The 15,561-nt window shown below is 42.1% G+C and overlaps 1 protein-coding gene across 3 annotated transcripts in view; it reads right to left on the reverse strand.

Moving 5' to 3' along the window:
• The window catches only part of nova2 (NOVA alternative splicing regulator 2), a 38,168-nt gene extending 25,814 nt beyond the window's left edge, over positions 1 to 12,354 (reverse strand). Inside the window, exons 1-2 of one of the 3 annotated variants that reach the window (XM_077541930.1) lie at positions 12,186 to 12,354; positions 7,941 to 8,009 (exon numbers count right to left, since the gene is read on the reverse strand). In XM_077541930.1, the coding sequence (XP_077398056.1) occupies positions 7,941 to 8,009; positions 12,186 to 12,201 (85 nt within the window). In that variant the 5' untranslated portion in view covers positions 12,202 to 12,354. Of the gene's footprint in view, positions 1 to 7,940; positions 8,010 to 10,105; positions 10,863 to 12,185 lie in introns of those variants that run through there. The other 2 variants (XM_077541928.1, XM_077541929.1) reach the window with 2 other exon arrangements.
• Positions 12,355 to 15,561: the final 3,207 nt, after the last annotated feature.

Consider the following 15,561-nt stretch of genomic DNA (forward strand, 5'->3'; position numbering starts at 1 on the left):
TTAAATATTTTTTTCAAATAGTATACTTTTTTTATTTGTGTAATGCTAGACCAAAGTGTAATATTTTTCAATTTTATTTTTCAGATGTTTATGTATTTTTTTCCACTAACATTTTCCATTTTTCCCAAGTATTTTAGTATTTTTCCCAATATCAGTCTATTTTTCTTTTATATTTTTGACGAACATAATTTGCATTTTTTGTCCAACAGAACAAACTTGAATGTCATTTTGTTGTAAGTAATGTGAAAACCAAAAAGGTGGAGGTGACCAAAGTCCAGCACGGGACTTTTCTTAATTGTCCTACGACATATTGTAAAAATAAAGTCTCGTTTAATCCTGCCAGAAGCGAGACAGGACTTCAGATAGCAACTTCCTGTCTCGCCAACAAATCCGTGTGGTGACCGCTGGACAGAAATAAACAAAAGCCGGCGGCGTTCCATCGTACTGACTGCATATTAAAAAAAAAAAAAAAAAGAAAGAAACAGGCATCATTGTTTCACATACTCGATTTGACGAGCCAAACAAACGACGTGTCAACGAGCTTCTCGAGTTGCGTCAGGTCACATGAGGCAGGAAACAAGTTACGCCCCGACCGTTTTTTTTTTCCTCGACGCTCACTGACGGCGACGAAAGACAAAGAGCAGCGAGTGCATACGTGCATCACACACCGTTTGCTTTGCTTTTCTTCCACAGTCGGACTTCATTGACGCCAACATTATGCTAACATTTTCTTTCAAGTCATCTTTTAAAATGAAATATATATCGCTAAAGGCTTTTTAGCTTGAATTGATCACATTTTGAACTCAGCAAGTTTAGGAGCAAATTGTTCTGTGATGATTTTCCACACCAACAACGGGGCTATGTTGCTAATTAGCAGCTTTGTTTGTTTTTGTGTCACACTGTGACCTAATTTTTTGACGTTTAGCTGTAGCCTGATTTAAAAAAAACAAAAACAAAAAAACCTGCCGTCTTCTTACCCCCCAAACACGATGATTAGCATTTTCCCAACATTAGCGACAATTGGGCTACGTTGATAAGTAGCTGCTCGTCGTCCTGTTGGACGTCCTTCGCAAGTGTGCAAAGCAAATGACAACATGTTGGAGTCTTTGTGTCGGATGCGCGGCAGACGAGCTTGTTTTCCAAGATTGAAGCTAATACACTATTTAACTTTTGAACAGTTTTATCTGGAGACGATCATGTTTTTGAGTTGATGTTCTTCTTCACAAAATAAACAACTGTAGACCAGTTCTTTCTAATTAGCTTCTACGGCTAATGAAATCTTAGCATCCTGGACTTGTTTATGAAGCCGATTATTATTATTATTATTATTTTTTCCCACAAAAGTGATATTCGCAGGACACAAGCTTGTGTGGAGGCATTTCACCTTTTCACAACATTAGCAACAAGGCTGTATTGCTAATTAGCTGCTAACACCAGAACGGAGACGTCCCCTACATAAGTTGACTAAATGCTAACTAAATAGAAGCATGTCAGACTCTTAACGTGAAGTCAATCCTTTTTGATTTTCAGCAGATGAATTGAAATTAGCAACAACTGGTCTATGTTGCTAGTTAGCAACTCGCACCAAGACCGACTACAGCGCCTCAAAATGTCATGCCAACTTCTACACGCTTTTGGTAGTGTTGTTGAATGACTTATGTAAGAAATTCATGCGTGTTTCAAATTGCGTTTCCCATCATGCACTTGATCCTCGTCTTCTCATCGCATTGACCCACTTGTGTGCGGCGCTGACCTGCTTTCGATGGAGGTTAGTTAATTATAACCAGCCGGGGCAAACAAGGCAGGGGAAACTGGTCAATCGGAAAAAAAATACATAAATCATGCTTCCATAAAAATGTAACAATCCACTGAAACACAACTTTATTTTGACGACAAATTCCGTGTCATTTTGTGGCATTTTAATGCTCTCTCCAATCTCAAGTTATTTCTTGTCATTTTCTGACTTTATTCCTATTATTTTATGATTACAACATGTGACTTGTAATTCCAGGATTTCCTACTTGGAATGTTATGACTCGATTCTCGTTGCGTTTTGACTTTTTTTTTTTTTTTTTTGTTAATTCCAGCACTTCATTCTTGCAATTGTACGACTTGATTGTTGTATTTTATGACTTCTTTTTGGGGGACGCGCGCCGTTTGCCAGTTAAAAGCACTCGCGGCTTTCAGAGCTCGTAAATTCTGCCGCTGAGAGCTTTTCATGACAAACAAATCTTGCGTCTCAAATGGCCGCGCTCTTCTTTCCAAAACGAGCTCAATCCCGCCGCACGTGCGTTTGGCTGAAGGTCAGAACAAGGTCGTCCGGGCCCGTTAGCCTCTCGCTAACTCAAAAGTTCTGCACAAGCGGCTGCTTGACAAAAGAAAAGAGAAGCCTCCGGAATAAAGAAAAAGTGGATTTTACTTACGATATATTTTAGTCATTTATTTCTTTATTTCTTTTATTGGCAATCCCACATCTTAATTCTTGAAATGTTATTACTTTATTGTTGTCATTTTAAGACTTAGGGTTGTAAAATTATATATTTTTATCATTATACTTTCTTTGTATTAATTTGTTTTTGTTCTTATAATTTTATACTGTAACTTCATACTTGTAGTTTGTTTTTTTATTATTTTTGGAATACCATAAATTAAATATTTTTGTCTCCTATTGCAAAATTATTCTCCCTTTTCTGAACATTTTATGACTATATTTTGGTAAAATATAAATATTCTTATTTTTAATACTTTTTTGCTCATAATTTTATTATTTTTTTAGATTGTCGATTCTTTCAGACTTGATGTGTGTCTTTTCAGGACTATTCCTATAATTTTATAACATTTTTTTTTTTTTTAATTATCCTTTTCACACAAACTGAAAGCCACTCCATTAGGGGGCGCTACAGTTGGCTGCAGATGCTGAAACTCAACACCAGAACACCAGAACCTTACTCAGATTAAGGGGAAGATCCTGTATTTAAAAGTATTTGAAAAAGATGTTTTTGGCTGACGTTTGTCGCACCAAAGTCAAGATTTTGTGCCTTACGGCAGGTCAACGTATCCCCGCTGTGACGATCGTGTGCTATTTGCAGGTTTTCAACATGTGCGGGTGCTCCATCATAAATAATACGCGGTGACGGTGCGAGTAAACATTGCGATCTGTTGCTAAGGCCCCAGCGGGCCCAGAATAGGCGCCGCGTGCTGCAGGATGGAGCGCTTAAATCCCGGGGATGGATCTTGTGTCCCCGCCCGGGCCAGAGGAAGAGCGGCTCCTCTTTCTCAGAGTGGCTCCGACGCGATCGTGCTCGCGCACAAATTACAAACTTGAAGACCCTCTGAAGTGCATTCGGATAGTCCTTGTTGAATACATTTGACATGTTTATAGATCATTTATGGAAACGTGTAAAGATTGCGAACTATGTCGTGATCAGTGGTATCGGGATGATTTCAACTGTTTCCCCACCATTTTGTGATTTCTTTATTTATGTATTTCCATCTGACATATTTGGGCCCGGGTGCGAGTCGCCCCTCAACCACGACATAAGAACTAACTAGCTAGCTAGCGAGCTATGCCATCCATTTCCCAACCCAAAATGCATCATTCCTTCGAAATGTACACTGCCGTTACATCTTTAGAGCGCCACGTTGTCAACCAAGTGCATGCGCACGGAAGAGACAGAAGGCAGAAGAGCGAGGTGCTTTTTATTGATTTTTTTTTTTTTATAAGTCCAATGTGCTGTTTTAGCTTAGAAAAGAAAAGCGAGAAAATGTTGCGGTTTGAGCGCCGTAATGTCGACGGGGTTCTCGGATTACAACCGGATTAAACGTGCGCTCGTAACGCGCAAAAGCAGACGGGACAGCGCCCGTTTTATGAGCTCGTTAATGCTCGCCGCTTTGATCGGCTTTCTTAAACGCCAGTTTGGAAGTCTTGCGATATATTCGTCAACATCGCTAAGTTTAAAAAAAAACACGCACACGTTTGTCTTTGTGCGTACGTTTCGGCTGGACAACGGTGGGGGATTCTCGGGTGTGTGCGTGGCCTCTGGGGAATTCAAATATTCATCTCCTTTAAGGGAGAGGGAAGGGGGGGGGGGCGTGCTTTGTCTAACACCCCCCTGCTCCTGGGGGTCTTTTGTTGGGGGGTTGCCCACAGAGACACACAAACACGCACGCACACAAAGTGCGGTGAGGTTCCGCCAGCTGTCGACGCTCAGAAAGACGCCAAAATACACTCGAGAGCTTTTGGGAGGATTGTTTGGTGGCACGTGTGCGTTTGTCCAACTTTTGACGTGTGGACGACAATCATCGTTGTTGGGCAATCGTGCGTATATGACGGACATACATGACACATTTTGCCAATGACGTTTTCTTGTCCAGCTGAATGAAGGTTGGCTGCACACCAAAACAACAAAAGTGAACGAACGGGACAATTGCAAACTTCACGTGTTCTGATGCGCTAACAACTGAAAATCCGCATACAAAAAAAATAAACTGTACTGTATCATTTTTTCCCATTGAAGCACAAAGCATGGCACGCTTGTCAAGGAAAAAGCTCTTCAAGATATTTTTGCTATTAATTCAAATGATTTCAAGCAATGAAACACGTCATCAGACGTGGTAGAAGCTGCTATGCTAACAATGCTAACGGCCTCACGCTCTGTAGTGTGTGTGGGGGAGGTGCAAATTGCTCTTCTTTGCTTGGCTCAGCCTTTTTTTAATCGTCTCCTCTCATCTATATTCATCGCCAACCTGAACAACCAATCACGCGGCTCGCTCAGCCGCAAAGTCCCCGCCTCTTGACTTTTTTTTTTTTTTTTTTTTTTACTTTGAATGCAGTATTTTAAAAAATAAAGTAAGGTGTAGGAGGAGGAGAGGTCGAAGCGATTGGCTTCACCGCCCTGCCTGGTCGATTGGCGGCGATTGCCGGCCGATGGAGGAGGACGACGAAGAGGAGGAGGAGGGCGTGAGGGTCTGGAGCACTGCCTGATTAGAATGCATGAGGAGGACGAAGTGAAGGAGAACACAGGCCGGGAACGTCGTGTTCTCCAACGATCGCGTACGACGTTGGGCGCACCGACTCGAACGTACGCTTCTTGTTTGCCTCTTTGCAATACCAAAAAAAAAGAAAACGCTTCTCTGATTCTACTCGATGTGTGTGCGTGTATTCCTTGTCTTGACCTTCCGGGTGAGGGAAAAAATAAATAAAAAAAATGCTGCGTCAGTCCAACAATTTACAGATTGAACTGGAAGACGTCGCACGGCCGAGAGTGGAAAGTCAAGGAAAAAAAGAAAAGAAAAAGAGAAGACAAAGGGATTAAGAATGAAAAAAAAAGACATGGAAGAAAGGACAATAAATGGAAAACGGAAAGAAAGGGGCTGGAAATAACTGAAGAAGATGAAAGACAGGGAATAGAAAATGAGGGAATGAAATGTGTGAGAAAGAAAAGAAAAAGGGAAAAGGAAATGTTTGGAAGGAAAAGGCTAATAAGAGAGAGAAATAAATGTTAAAGACAGAGAATAAGAAAGAAAAAGAAAGCGACTGCTAGTGATGAAGTAAGAGAAGAAAAAACATTGAGTCAAAGAACAAATGAAAGCAAATGTAGAAAGAAATATGTAACGATACTTAGAAAAAAAAAGAAATGCTGAGAAAGTCATTGAAAAAATAAAACTGATAAAAATAAAAGATGCTCAGAAAGGTTAACGTGAAAGAAATGGAAAAGGGATTTTTTTTTTTTACAAAAAAAGGAGAAAAGGAAAATGAGTAATGAAACAAAGAAAAATGTGCAGAAAATCAAAATGCAAAGGATGAATGTAAACGGGAAGGGGAGCAAAATAGAGCTGTGATCCACTTTTGGTTGCCGTGGCAACTGAAAGTTCAGACCTTCCTCTGGAGGCCATCTTTGCTCCTCCACCGCATGCACACGAGCGAGAACAAAAACAAGAACAAGAAAAAGCCGCCTCCGCCTCATCCTCATCCTCATCATCATCATCATCATCATCATCATGGTAGCGCTTGCTAACTTGTCCAACGGCCACGACTGAGCACGCTCGCTAATGGCCGACACGCTCGTTAGCATCTCCACCGTTAGCGCAAATGTCAATCGCTCGTTGATGTCATCTTTGAACTTTAAACTTGTGCAGCTGCCCAATTGGAATCCGTCCATGATGCACTTCAGTTTGAAACAAATGCTGATTATTATTATGATTATGAATTGCGTCATGATTTAAAGGCGCCTGTTTGAAGCTAACGCCACTTTAGCTGCGTCTTGAATTGCTGTTGTGAAGAATTTGGTGAGTTTGCTTGGAGATGCATCGACAGGAAGAAATCGGAGCTGGCTTAGGACACAAGCACTTGGTGGCACATACCAAATTAATGTTAGTAGTCGCTTAAAATTATTATTATTTTTTTTTTTTTAAGTCGTAAGAGTGACTAAAAATCGCGAGGAAAATGCTAAGTTGTCACCACTGACTGCACTTTTGTAAACGAGCTGTCGGTCTCGTTTGTTCGTGTCGTCAGAGCACATCAGTGGGAAGCCGCGTTCAACGATGGAAGGATTTTGAAAATCAATCAATCAATCAATAAATAGTCTTAAGATATCCATGAATTCCAAGCCCGAGTTAGCAGCTAATTTGACGTCCTTTGGCCTCAAATGTGCCAAATGGCGTGTAAGCAAAACATTTTCAATTCCTGCTTTCCTCAGCTCGACGTGACGGTGAGTTCAGGGTCTGTGGATTAAAGCCGTGTTGGGGGGGGGGGGGGGGGGGGGGGGGTCTTGACGTGACGCGACGTGACGTGACGTGACGTTCTTGGAACGGCGGCTCCTCATTGATCTTTTCATCTTCAAGACCTTCACCTGTTTATGTGACGTTTGTCGTGATTTATGAGCTGCAGGCGGCCATTTGGATCTCGCACAAGACCACCTGACAGCGGACGAGCGCACACACGCGTTTACATACATAAGCGCACACGCACACACGTGTACAGTGACTTCATATTCCTCTCGCGTTCTCATTGAGTCTCACATAGGACTTGTTGACTTTTATGCTTTTAGTGAAGGCTGGCCAAGCATTTTTTTACTATTTCCGTCCACTGCAACTATCAAAGAAATGTTTAATATGACATATTATGAGCTTTTTTTAATTTATTATTTGGGGGATTTTTTTTTTTTTTTTTTATAACAGTTGTTTTGAAGTTTTCGTTGTGGGTTGCATATCAGCCATAATAGATCATCCATAGATCACTGATTACCATGCACTGACTTATCATTTTGTAGTTGTTTTGACAAACCTGCTTCACACTCTGAAATCGCAAAATTGTTCGGCTGCGATTAACTTTTTTTTTCTCCCCTTTTCTTTATAATTGCTAGACTTTTAACACATAACATACAGCAAGCATAATGACATTCAAAGAAAAAACAAATCAAACCAATTCATTATTTTTGGAAAGAAGAAAAAAAAAAAAAAAAGTCCTGACCATGAAATAGTCTTGAAAGATTAGCTTTAAATATGTTTCGACTTTAATATTTGAAACTTCTAACCCACATTAAAGATTTTGTAACGCGTCAGTGTACTTTCAATTCTTCACTAATTTCTTTTTTTCCAATTTAATGTTTTTTTTTCTCCTTCTTTCCACATTTTATTGATGTATTTATTTATTATATATATATATTTTTTTTTTTTATGGCTATCTTCCATGAAACCCAAAACAAAAACAAGCCTAAATGATGGCATGGCTGGCATGAGTTCAAAGGTCATGAATACTCACCAGCTTGGCAGTGTGGAGAAAAGAAACATGCATGGAATTAAAAGAAAAGAAAATGGATGTCATGGGTACAAGAGAAAGCACATTACATGCCTTGGTATGGCGTGTGTGTGTGCGTGCGTGCGTGCGTGCGTGCGTGTCTGAATCAAGTTTTGGTATCGGTAGAAAGAAGCAGTCTTACCATGGCTCTCAGTGTCTTGGTGTGGGAAAACAATGCCTTCGCTTTCAAAAAGGGGCTGCAGGAAGGCCACTACAGAGAGAGGAAGCAGAAGGGGGGGCGGGTGGCATTTTTGGTGGCGTCAACTAATTTGTTCACAGAAATCAGCAAAGAGGATGACGGCTAAGCTAAAGGCTAAAACACGGACGTTAGTCATTGCACTCCATTTAGCATTAGCATCGGACTGCGGTTGGTTGGAAAAAGGTCAACAATAAAACGACAATCTTTTGCTTTCAGTCTGCTGGCTGAGGTGGCCAAGTGGCTCCTCATCCTCCTCTTCGTCCTGCTCTTCATCATCATCACAACCTTTTCATTTGTCCAAATGGACGAGCTGCTTGCCTGCCGCATCCCCGGGGAGGGGGGAGGGGCTTTTACAGGCTGCACTCAAACGTCACCGCTTTTAAGTCCGTCGTCAAAACATCACTGATTTAAGTCTGAATATTATCAACGGTGTTACGCAATCGTCAAAAATCACAAGCAACCGATTGACCTTACCAAACACAATATCAACTTTCACTGCTACAATATTACAGATTCATTTTACTCATCAAAACATCACCGATTTACGTCCATCATCAAAACAAAACTCATTTCAATCAAGAATCCAAATATTATGGACTGATTTGACTCGCTCGGATTTAAGTCAATAATAATTTGAAAGATCGGCAAAATATTACATTTAACTCACTCAACAACACAATTTGAAGTCACTAATCCAAACATTCATTTGAACCCGATTAACAAAAGTGACTTGAGTCACTTATCAAATCATCCGAGAGTGAAGTCAGTCAAAATATGGCTGACTTGACTCCATCACTGATTGGTCAAAAAACACGTTCATCAAAACGTCACAATTCCAAATATGAATTCAACTCAACTGATTTAAGTCACTTGTCAAAATGACTTTATTCCATCGCAGCAAAGTCAAAACATCACAAACATCAAAATGAACCTTCATCACGTCACGGTTCACTATTTCAAAAAAACAAAAAACAACTTCAAACTTAACTCGCTCATCATAAATGCTAGAATCGACTTCATCGGCGCTGACGAAAACGTCACAGATTTCACTCGCACCGACTTCAATAATAAGCACTTTAAACTTCAACATCAACTGACTTAACTCGCTGACTCAAAACCTGAGCGCGTCAAATGTGCCAAACGTGGCCTCCCTCCATGAGGTTTTCGGCAAGTAGGTCACGCAGACCTTCTCGGCAAATGTTTTGATGCGGCGCAGATTTAGCGGATTTGAGACGATTTAAAGTTTGTTTGTTTTGTTTTTAAATCACAGGCCAATATAGTTTTGCCTGAAGATCTCTTCAGCCAACTGCATTAGAAAGTGCAGTACAATTTGGACTCAATAATGCTGACTTGGCAACAATCCGGAACCTTCCACTGACCTATTAACAAGCTCCCACTCGTATTTTGAGGCTCATCGTTCAAAAGGATTCGTTGAAGTGTCTGCATTAGTTGTTGTGTTTTTGTCAGTATAAACATTGCAGCAGAAACAGATTTGCACCTTTCTCACTTTCTTAGCCATACTTCAAAACACATTTGGACTCAACTGCTGACATTTTCTGACACTTGATTTCTTTCTGTTCTTAGCCGTGATTTGCATATTGTGCTTCTAGTGTCAAATGTGATCGGAAATGTGTGACTGCATGATGGTTGCTTGGAATGCTGTGATGGGATGCATGACAGCATGTAAACACAAAACCAAAACAAGAATGGAGATTGCCATGGCGACGTGCTGGCCATCTGAATAGTCTTCATCATCATCATCATAAGAGGCACTCACTGACGCACTTGCTTGTTAAATGTGGCGATGGCGGCTGATGTGTGAGATTATCTCACTCGCAAGGTCATGATGCGTTCACGCACCAGCCGCATCCGGATTTCACTTGTTTACGTCCCACTCGTTCCTAAAACTCGAGCCCGCCCGGGTGAAGGCGAGGCTGCCTCCGCATCCCCCCCACCGCCCACCGCTCGTGCCTCATTGTCTCAATTCCCGTCACGCGGCCAATAAAACGCTCCGTTAATCATAATAATAAGAATCAACGGCATGAGCATAAAGCGGCGCCATTCCGAGGGCCAGACGACAAGCGAGCCCGCGCGCGCGCATCTCTTACCTCCCGTGTTGGTGCGTTTGGTGCTGCTGGCTTCGGTGGGGGTCTCCAGGGGTCTTTTGCGCGAGTCCGGCGGGTCGGCCTCCATGTGCGGCTGCTGGCCGTGATGGTGCGGGGTGGCGAAGAGGCCGTTCTGCTGCACTGCTCCGCCGGCCATCATGTTTGCGCTCGCTCGCTCGGATGTCGCCTCGCTCCGCTTCAGTCCCCCCCGTCCCCCCTCCTCGCTTTTTTTTTTTTTTTTTCGCACCCTTTCTCTTCTTGACGCAGCGTGGCCGCGCGGGCGAGTCCTCGGGAGGGTGACGCGCGCGCGCGCGTGTCCGCACTCGACAAAAAAAAGCGGTGCGGGGCTCTCGCGCACGCGCGTAGGAGAGATGCTGCGCGCGAGGGAGTGGGTCGGAGAAGGTGGACAAGGGAGGGGAGGGGGGGAGGAGAAGAAGATTCCAGGAGAGGCTGCTGAAGCGCGTTCACGTCAGTCTTCCATCACGCGCGTGTCATTGCGACGAAACGGGTCGAATCCGCGCGAAAAAAGACAAAAAAAAGGTGGCAAAAGCTGCAGGGCATGCGCAGTGGGAAAAGAGGAGCGATCCGACGTGTGCGTGCGCGCGCGCGTGACGTCGGGAGCGCGCAGGCGGAGGAAAACGAGCGACTTGCTGCTGCTGTGCGTCGTCTCGGCCGAAGATGCTGCAGTCACTCTCGCGTTCGGAGAGCATCCCTACTCTCGCTCGAGGCGAAGAGAGGAGGGGGCGGGGCGGGGAAGGGAAGGGAAGGGAAGAAGGGGCGGTGACGTCACAGGCCCTCGCGGTGCCTTCACAGGCTCCCCGTAAACTCGGCTTTCAGGAGGAGGAACATCTTTGGGATGTTTTGACGCTTAGAATATAAGAGACATTTAAATTCGCAAATATTTTCATTAACATTACTGTATTGCATCATGAATTTATTAGATTGATCAAATATGAGTGAAATTAACACTTTTCCATTTACAGTGCTTTAACATTTAAAAAAAAATGGTGAAATGATTTATTATCCATCTGGAATCTCAGCCCCGAAACCAACCACCATCCATCCATTCGGTCGGTGAGCGAGTGGTTAGCTCGTCCGCCTCCCAGTTCTGAGGACTCGGGTTCGAGTCCAGGCTCCGCCCTTCCTGGGTGGAGTTTGCATGTTCTCCCCTGCCTGTGCCTGCGTGGGTCTTCTCCGGGTACTCCGTCCGGTCTCCTCCCACTAATTGGGTGCTCTGAATTGTCCCTGGATGGTTGTTTGTCTCTGTGTGCCCTGCGATTGGCTGGCGACCAGTCCAGGGTGTCCCCCGCCTACTGACCAAAGCCAGCTGAGATAGGCTCCAGCACCCCCGCGACCTTGTGAGGAATATGCGGTCAAGAAAATGGATGGATGAAAAATATGTGTAAAATAAACCATTTAACGTAACAGTCAATCGCGGCTCACCTGTTTTCTGCAGCTGAGCCGTGATTGGTTGTTACCTGAGCAGCTGTGATATTATTTTCAGTTGACAGCAAGTGACAAAATGGCCGCCTCTTGAGATGGAGTGGGGGGGTTGCTTCATCGTCAATATGAATCAGATGCATGTGTCGATTAGTGGGAGATTGTAAAGGAAACTGCAATTTGTCTTTACGAACACATAAGTTGAATATTGAACAAACTTTTTGTTTTTTAAATCATCTTTATGCATAATAGTCACGTTTGATTGACCCTATCAGTGAGGTATCCGTTTAGCTGTTCCTAATATTTTGAATTCATTGCAGTGACTTCGAGTTCCTTTTCACAATTTCAACCGCGCAGCTTCTCAAAACCTCAAAAACAAACATTTCCACCTGTGCAAGCTCGTACAACACGAAACACATTTGGACAGCTCAAAAGTAAAAATGAATTCCATTTGTATATTGAAGCGCATTCTATGCGCACAAATGAAAAGAAATATTGCAATCTCCATTCTTGTTGACCCGAGCAGATGTTTTGACGGACGCGGAACTTTCTGGAAGTTCCCCAAGATGTTTCTTGAGCAATGAAGCAGGATGTGATGCGACGACATGAGACGGACGTCATGTGACTTGGTCACGTGACCCACCTGAGTGCGTTGACATGTCGGCGCCGCTGTGAAGAAAAGGTGAATCTCCGGTCGCTGCTCCAATCTTCTCCTCGCTCGTCCTCGCCGTTGCTGTTTGTCAGACAGACGTCTGTCCAGCGCACGCACGCACGCACCCTCGCCGCCTCCTGTAGCTTGTAGTCAAGGTGACATTGCCTGTTTGCACACACCGACGACATAGAAGATTATATGGAGATGGGTTTTTTTGTTAACATTTTTTAATGTATATATACAGTCCCAATTCAGAGTTGCACACTTTGAGTGTTGTACCACATTTTGCCACAACATTCAGGGCAGCGCTGAGTTCTGTTGGAAGATATTGCAACGTAATTAAGAAGAAGAAGAAGAGGCGGAGCTTGTCCCCAACTACGGCGGCTCCCCCAAAACGGAGAGAAACGCAATATTCCTGTGAGTATTATTGCAATGCTGTGTTTGTATATATTGCTGCTCCATGTTTATTAAAACAGCAGTTGTTTGAACGTTAGCTATGCTAATTTGTTAGCCAGTCATATGGCACAAATGTCGCCCCCATTTTGGAAGGGGATGACTCAGCCCTGCCATGGACAGTGAAACGACATTAAAAAAAAAAAAAAGTATTTAACTAACTATTGATGCCACATGATGTTATCAAAGGACTACTTTTGTCAAAATGAAGCTCCTCAAGTCACTTTAACGTGGATCCTTGGCAGCAGTTTGCAACGAGATGGTGACGATTGACAACTTTTGTCTAAATGAAAATCCTCCATTTACTTCAAAATAGCTCCTTAGCACCAAGATGGTGGCAAGGCACTACTTTTGTCTAAACGAAGCTTCTCAACTCACACTAATTATGCTGGCAAAGTGCTGCTCCTTTCTAAATGAAGCACTTCAAGTCACTCCACCATTTTGCACCAAGATGGCACTGAAAGAACTTCTATCACTTGCTTGCATAAAAACAGCAAATTTGTGAAGCTTTCCAGAAAATAATGTAGGATGGGTTCCCAAAACTAAAATCTGCAAATAGGTCACTTTGCAGATAGCAACCCGTGAATATGCACGAGTTAGCATTAAGCTAGTGGATTTAAAAAATAAAGAAATAAATTACATATATGGTTTGGTTGACTGTTGTTTGAATAAAACATTTATTATCTTTTTGCTTGATGTGTCAGATTTACAGTAAAGTTAATTAAAAGTGACATACAGGTTGAAGCAAGCATGCTTGGCCTGTTTTATTTTTTGGGGAAAACTGCAAGCCAGAGTCTTCACTTTCTCAAAGTAATGTGATCGTCTCACATTTGACCAAAAAAATGTGTTTTATGAAGTGACTTCATTGTGATTGCGTAGTCAAACTATTGCAAAACATGTTTTGTTTTGACATGGTTTTGAGATTTCCCATGTCCAGGAAAGAATAGAAGGGACCACGTGGCAGCCGATTCGGGGCCGGCCTGGCCAATGGGCGCCATTCATTCACGTTCGTTCCCAAGCTCCGTCCAGATGTTTCAGCAGACGCTCCTGCCAGCCAACGTCGCCGCCGTGTGGAAAAAGTCAAGCCATAAAAACACACGCCGGCCAGGCCGGGCCAGACCAGGAAGTGTTTTGGGCTATTTACAAGCAGATGTGCTGCTTTTTGTCAGCTCATGTGTGACACTTGTGACGTAAAGTGAGTCCGAAAAGCACATCACTACACGAAAAATGTATTTTTTTTTTAGTGGAAATGCAAGACAGAATGTGACAAGAAGTGTTTTCATTTGGACTGGAAAAACATCTGTGCAGGTAATGTTCACTTGAAGTCTCTCTGTACTGAAGAGACTCCACTTGCATCCTTCATCCTTCCATTCATCCTCTGGCGCCATCTGTAGGTAGCGAGGCGCAACAGCAGCACTTCAGTATGGCGGTCCTCAGTTGAGAGTTTTAGCGACATAATACGAACTTTTTTTTCCCAGTTTTTCAATATTTGTGTGTTTGTCATATATATATATATATATATACACACACACATACACATTCAACCTTTAAACAACATAAAATTTTTGCATTCAAGACAGATTTTTTTTCCAATATTTTTCAACTAATATTTATTTTTTTATTTTTGTGTATTTTGTATCTCACACTTTTACATGCATTTTTTTTTTTACCATTTTTAAATATGTGGGTAATCTTTTTAAATATAGTACTGTATTATATACTGGCTTTCAAGATATTAATTGTTGTTTGTTTTCAAAAATGTTTCCAACATTAACTTTTTGTTTTATAGATCATCTTTCTCCTCTTTTTTTTCATAATAGTTTCTTTTTTGTATTATTGTATCATTTCATTTGACATTTTTTTTACGGATACTTCATATTTTAAGTATTTTAATTCATCATCATTATTTTTGTTGTTAAATAATTGAAGAAAACATCTACATTTGTACTTCCATGACTTCTTGTGCAAAATAATTTTTAATTGTTCAACAAATCAGAGGTTGACCAACATCCCAGAACGTTTCCTGTTTAACTAACTAATTGGTTCTAGTGTACATTGCAAATGCCACAAGGTTGATTTTTAGCCAGATAACATGACTGAATCATCAGCAATCTGCTTCCTCTTCCTGGTTCGGTGCAAGGAAACAACAAAAACGATAATATTCTGGTGTCATTCAGGATGGATGCTTTCCACTTTGAGAGAACAATGACCTCAAATGACTTTTCCTCTCTCAAAACAAAAGTCAACTGCTTCGTGTTTGTCCTGTGGGTGTTGCGAGCGTAAAAGCCAAATCATACGACTAAAGCAGGGAGGTGAAACTCACCGACAGCGACAGGACACTTTCTTGATCCAAGTGGAGGACATTTATGTGACGTCTGGTCTGTCCCTTCCCCCACGTCGCATTTCCATGATTGTCCTCCCTGATGTGCATTCAAAAGATCGATAGAAGAGTCGATGAGGAGGAGGAAGAGGAGGTGGTCGCACTCAGTCAGATTGAAAGGATGACATCACTTCAATTCACAAAATGACTGATGGGAAACTTAATTCAAAAACAAAACGCAGTATGTGTATATTTTAACATCAGGAATCGAATAGAATCGGGTTTTATTAGACTCCCAGTGTGGAAATTCACTTAATAGTCAGCCTATTCTCTTGAATTTTTAGCTTTCTCTTGGCTGCAGTGGCTTCAGGAAGGTACTACTTGTGGAATCTAATTTTATTTATTTTTGTACCTGTCAAATGTCACAATCTACTTCTTGCTCTGTCAATCTAATCGACCCGGAACCGTTAGTGCGGGCCCACGAAACTTCAGCTATTTTAGTGTATGTAAACTAAAATGGAGAGATAAAATACAAATAAAAAAGGTATTCATACATAAAAATAAAAACTTGTCATTTACGTTTACAAAAGGACA

The sequence above is a fragment of the Festucalex cinctus genome, chromosome 13, assembly GCF_051991245.1.
Source record: "Festucalex cinctus isolate MCC-2025b chromosome 13, RoL_Fcin_1.0, whole genome shotgun sequence".
NCBI lineage: Eukaryota > Metazoa > Chordata > Actinopteri > Syngnathiformes > Syngnathidae > Festucalex > Festucalex cinctus.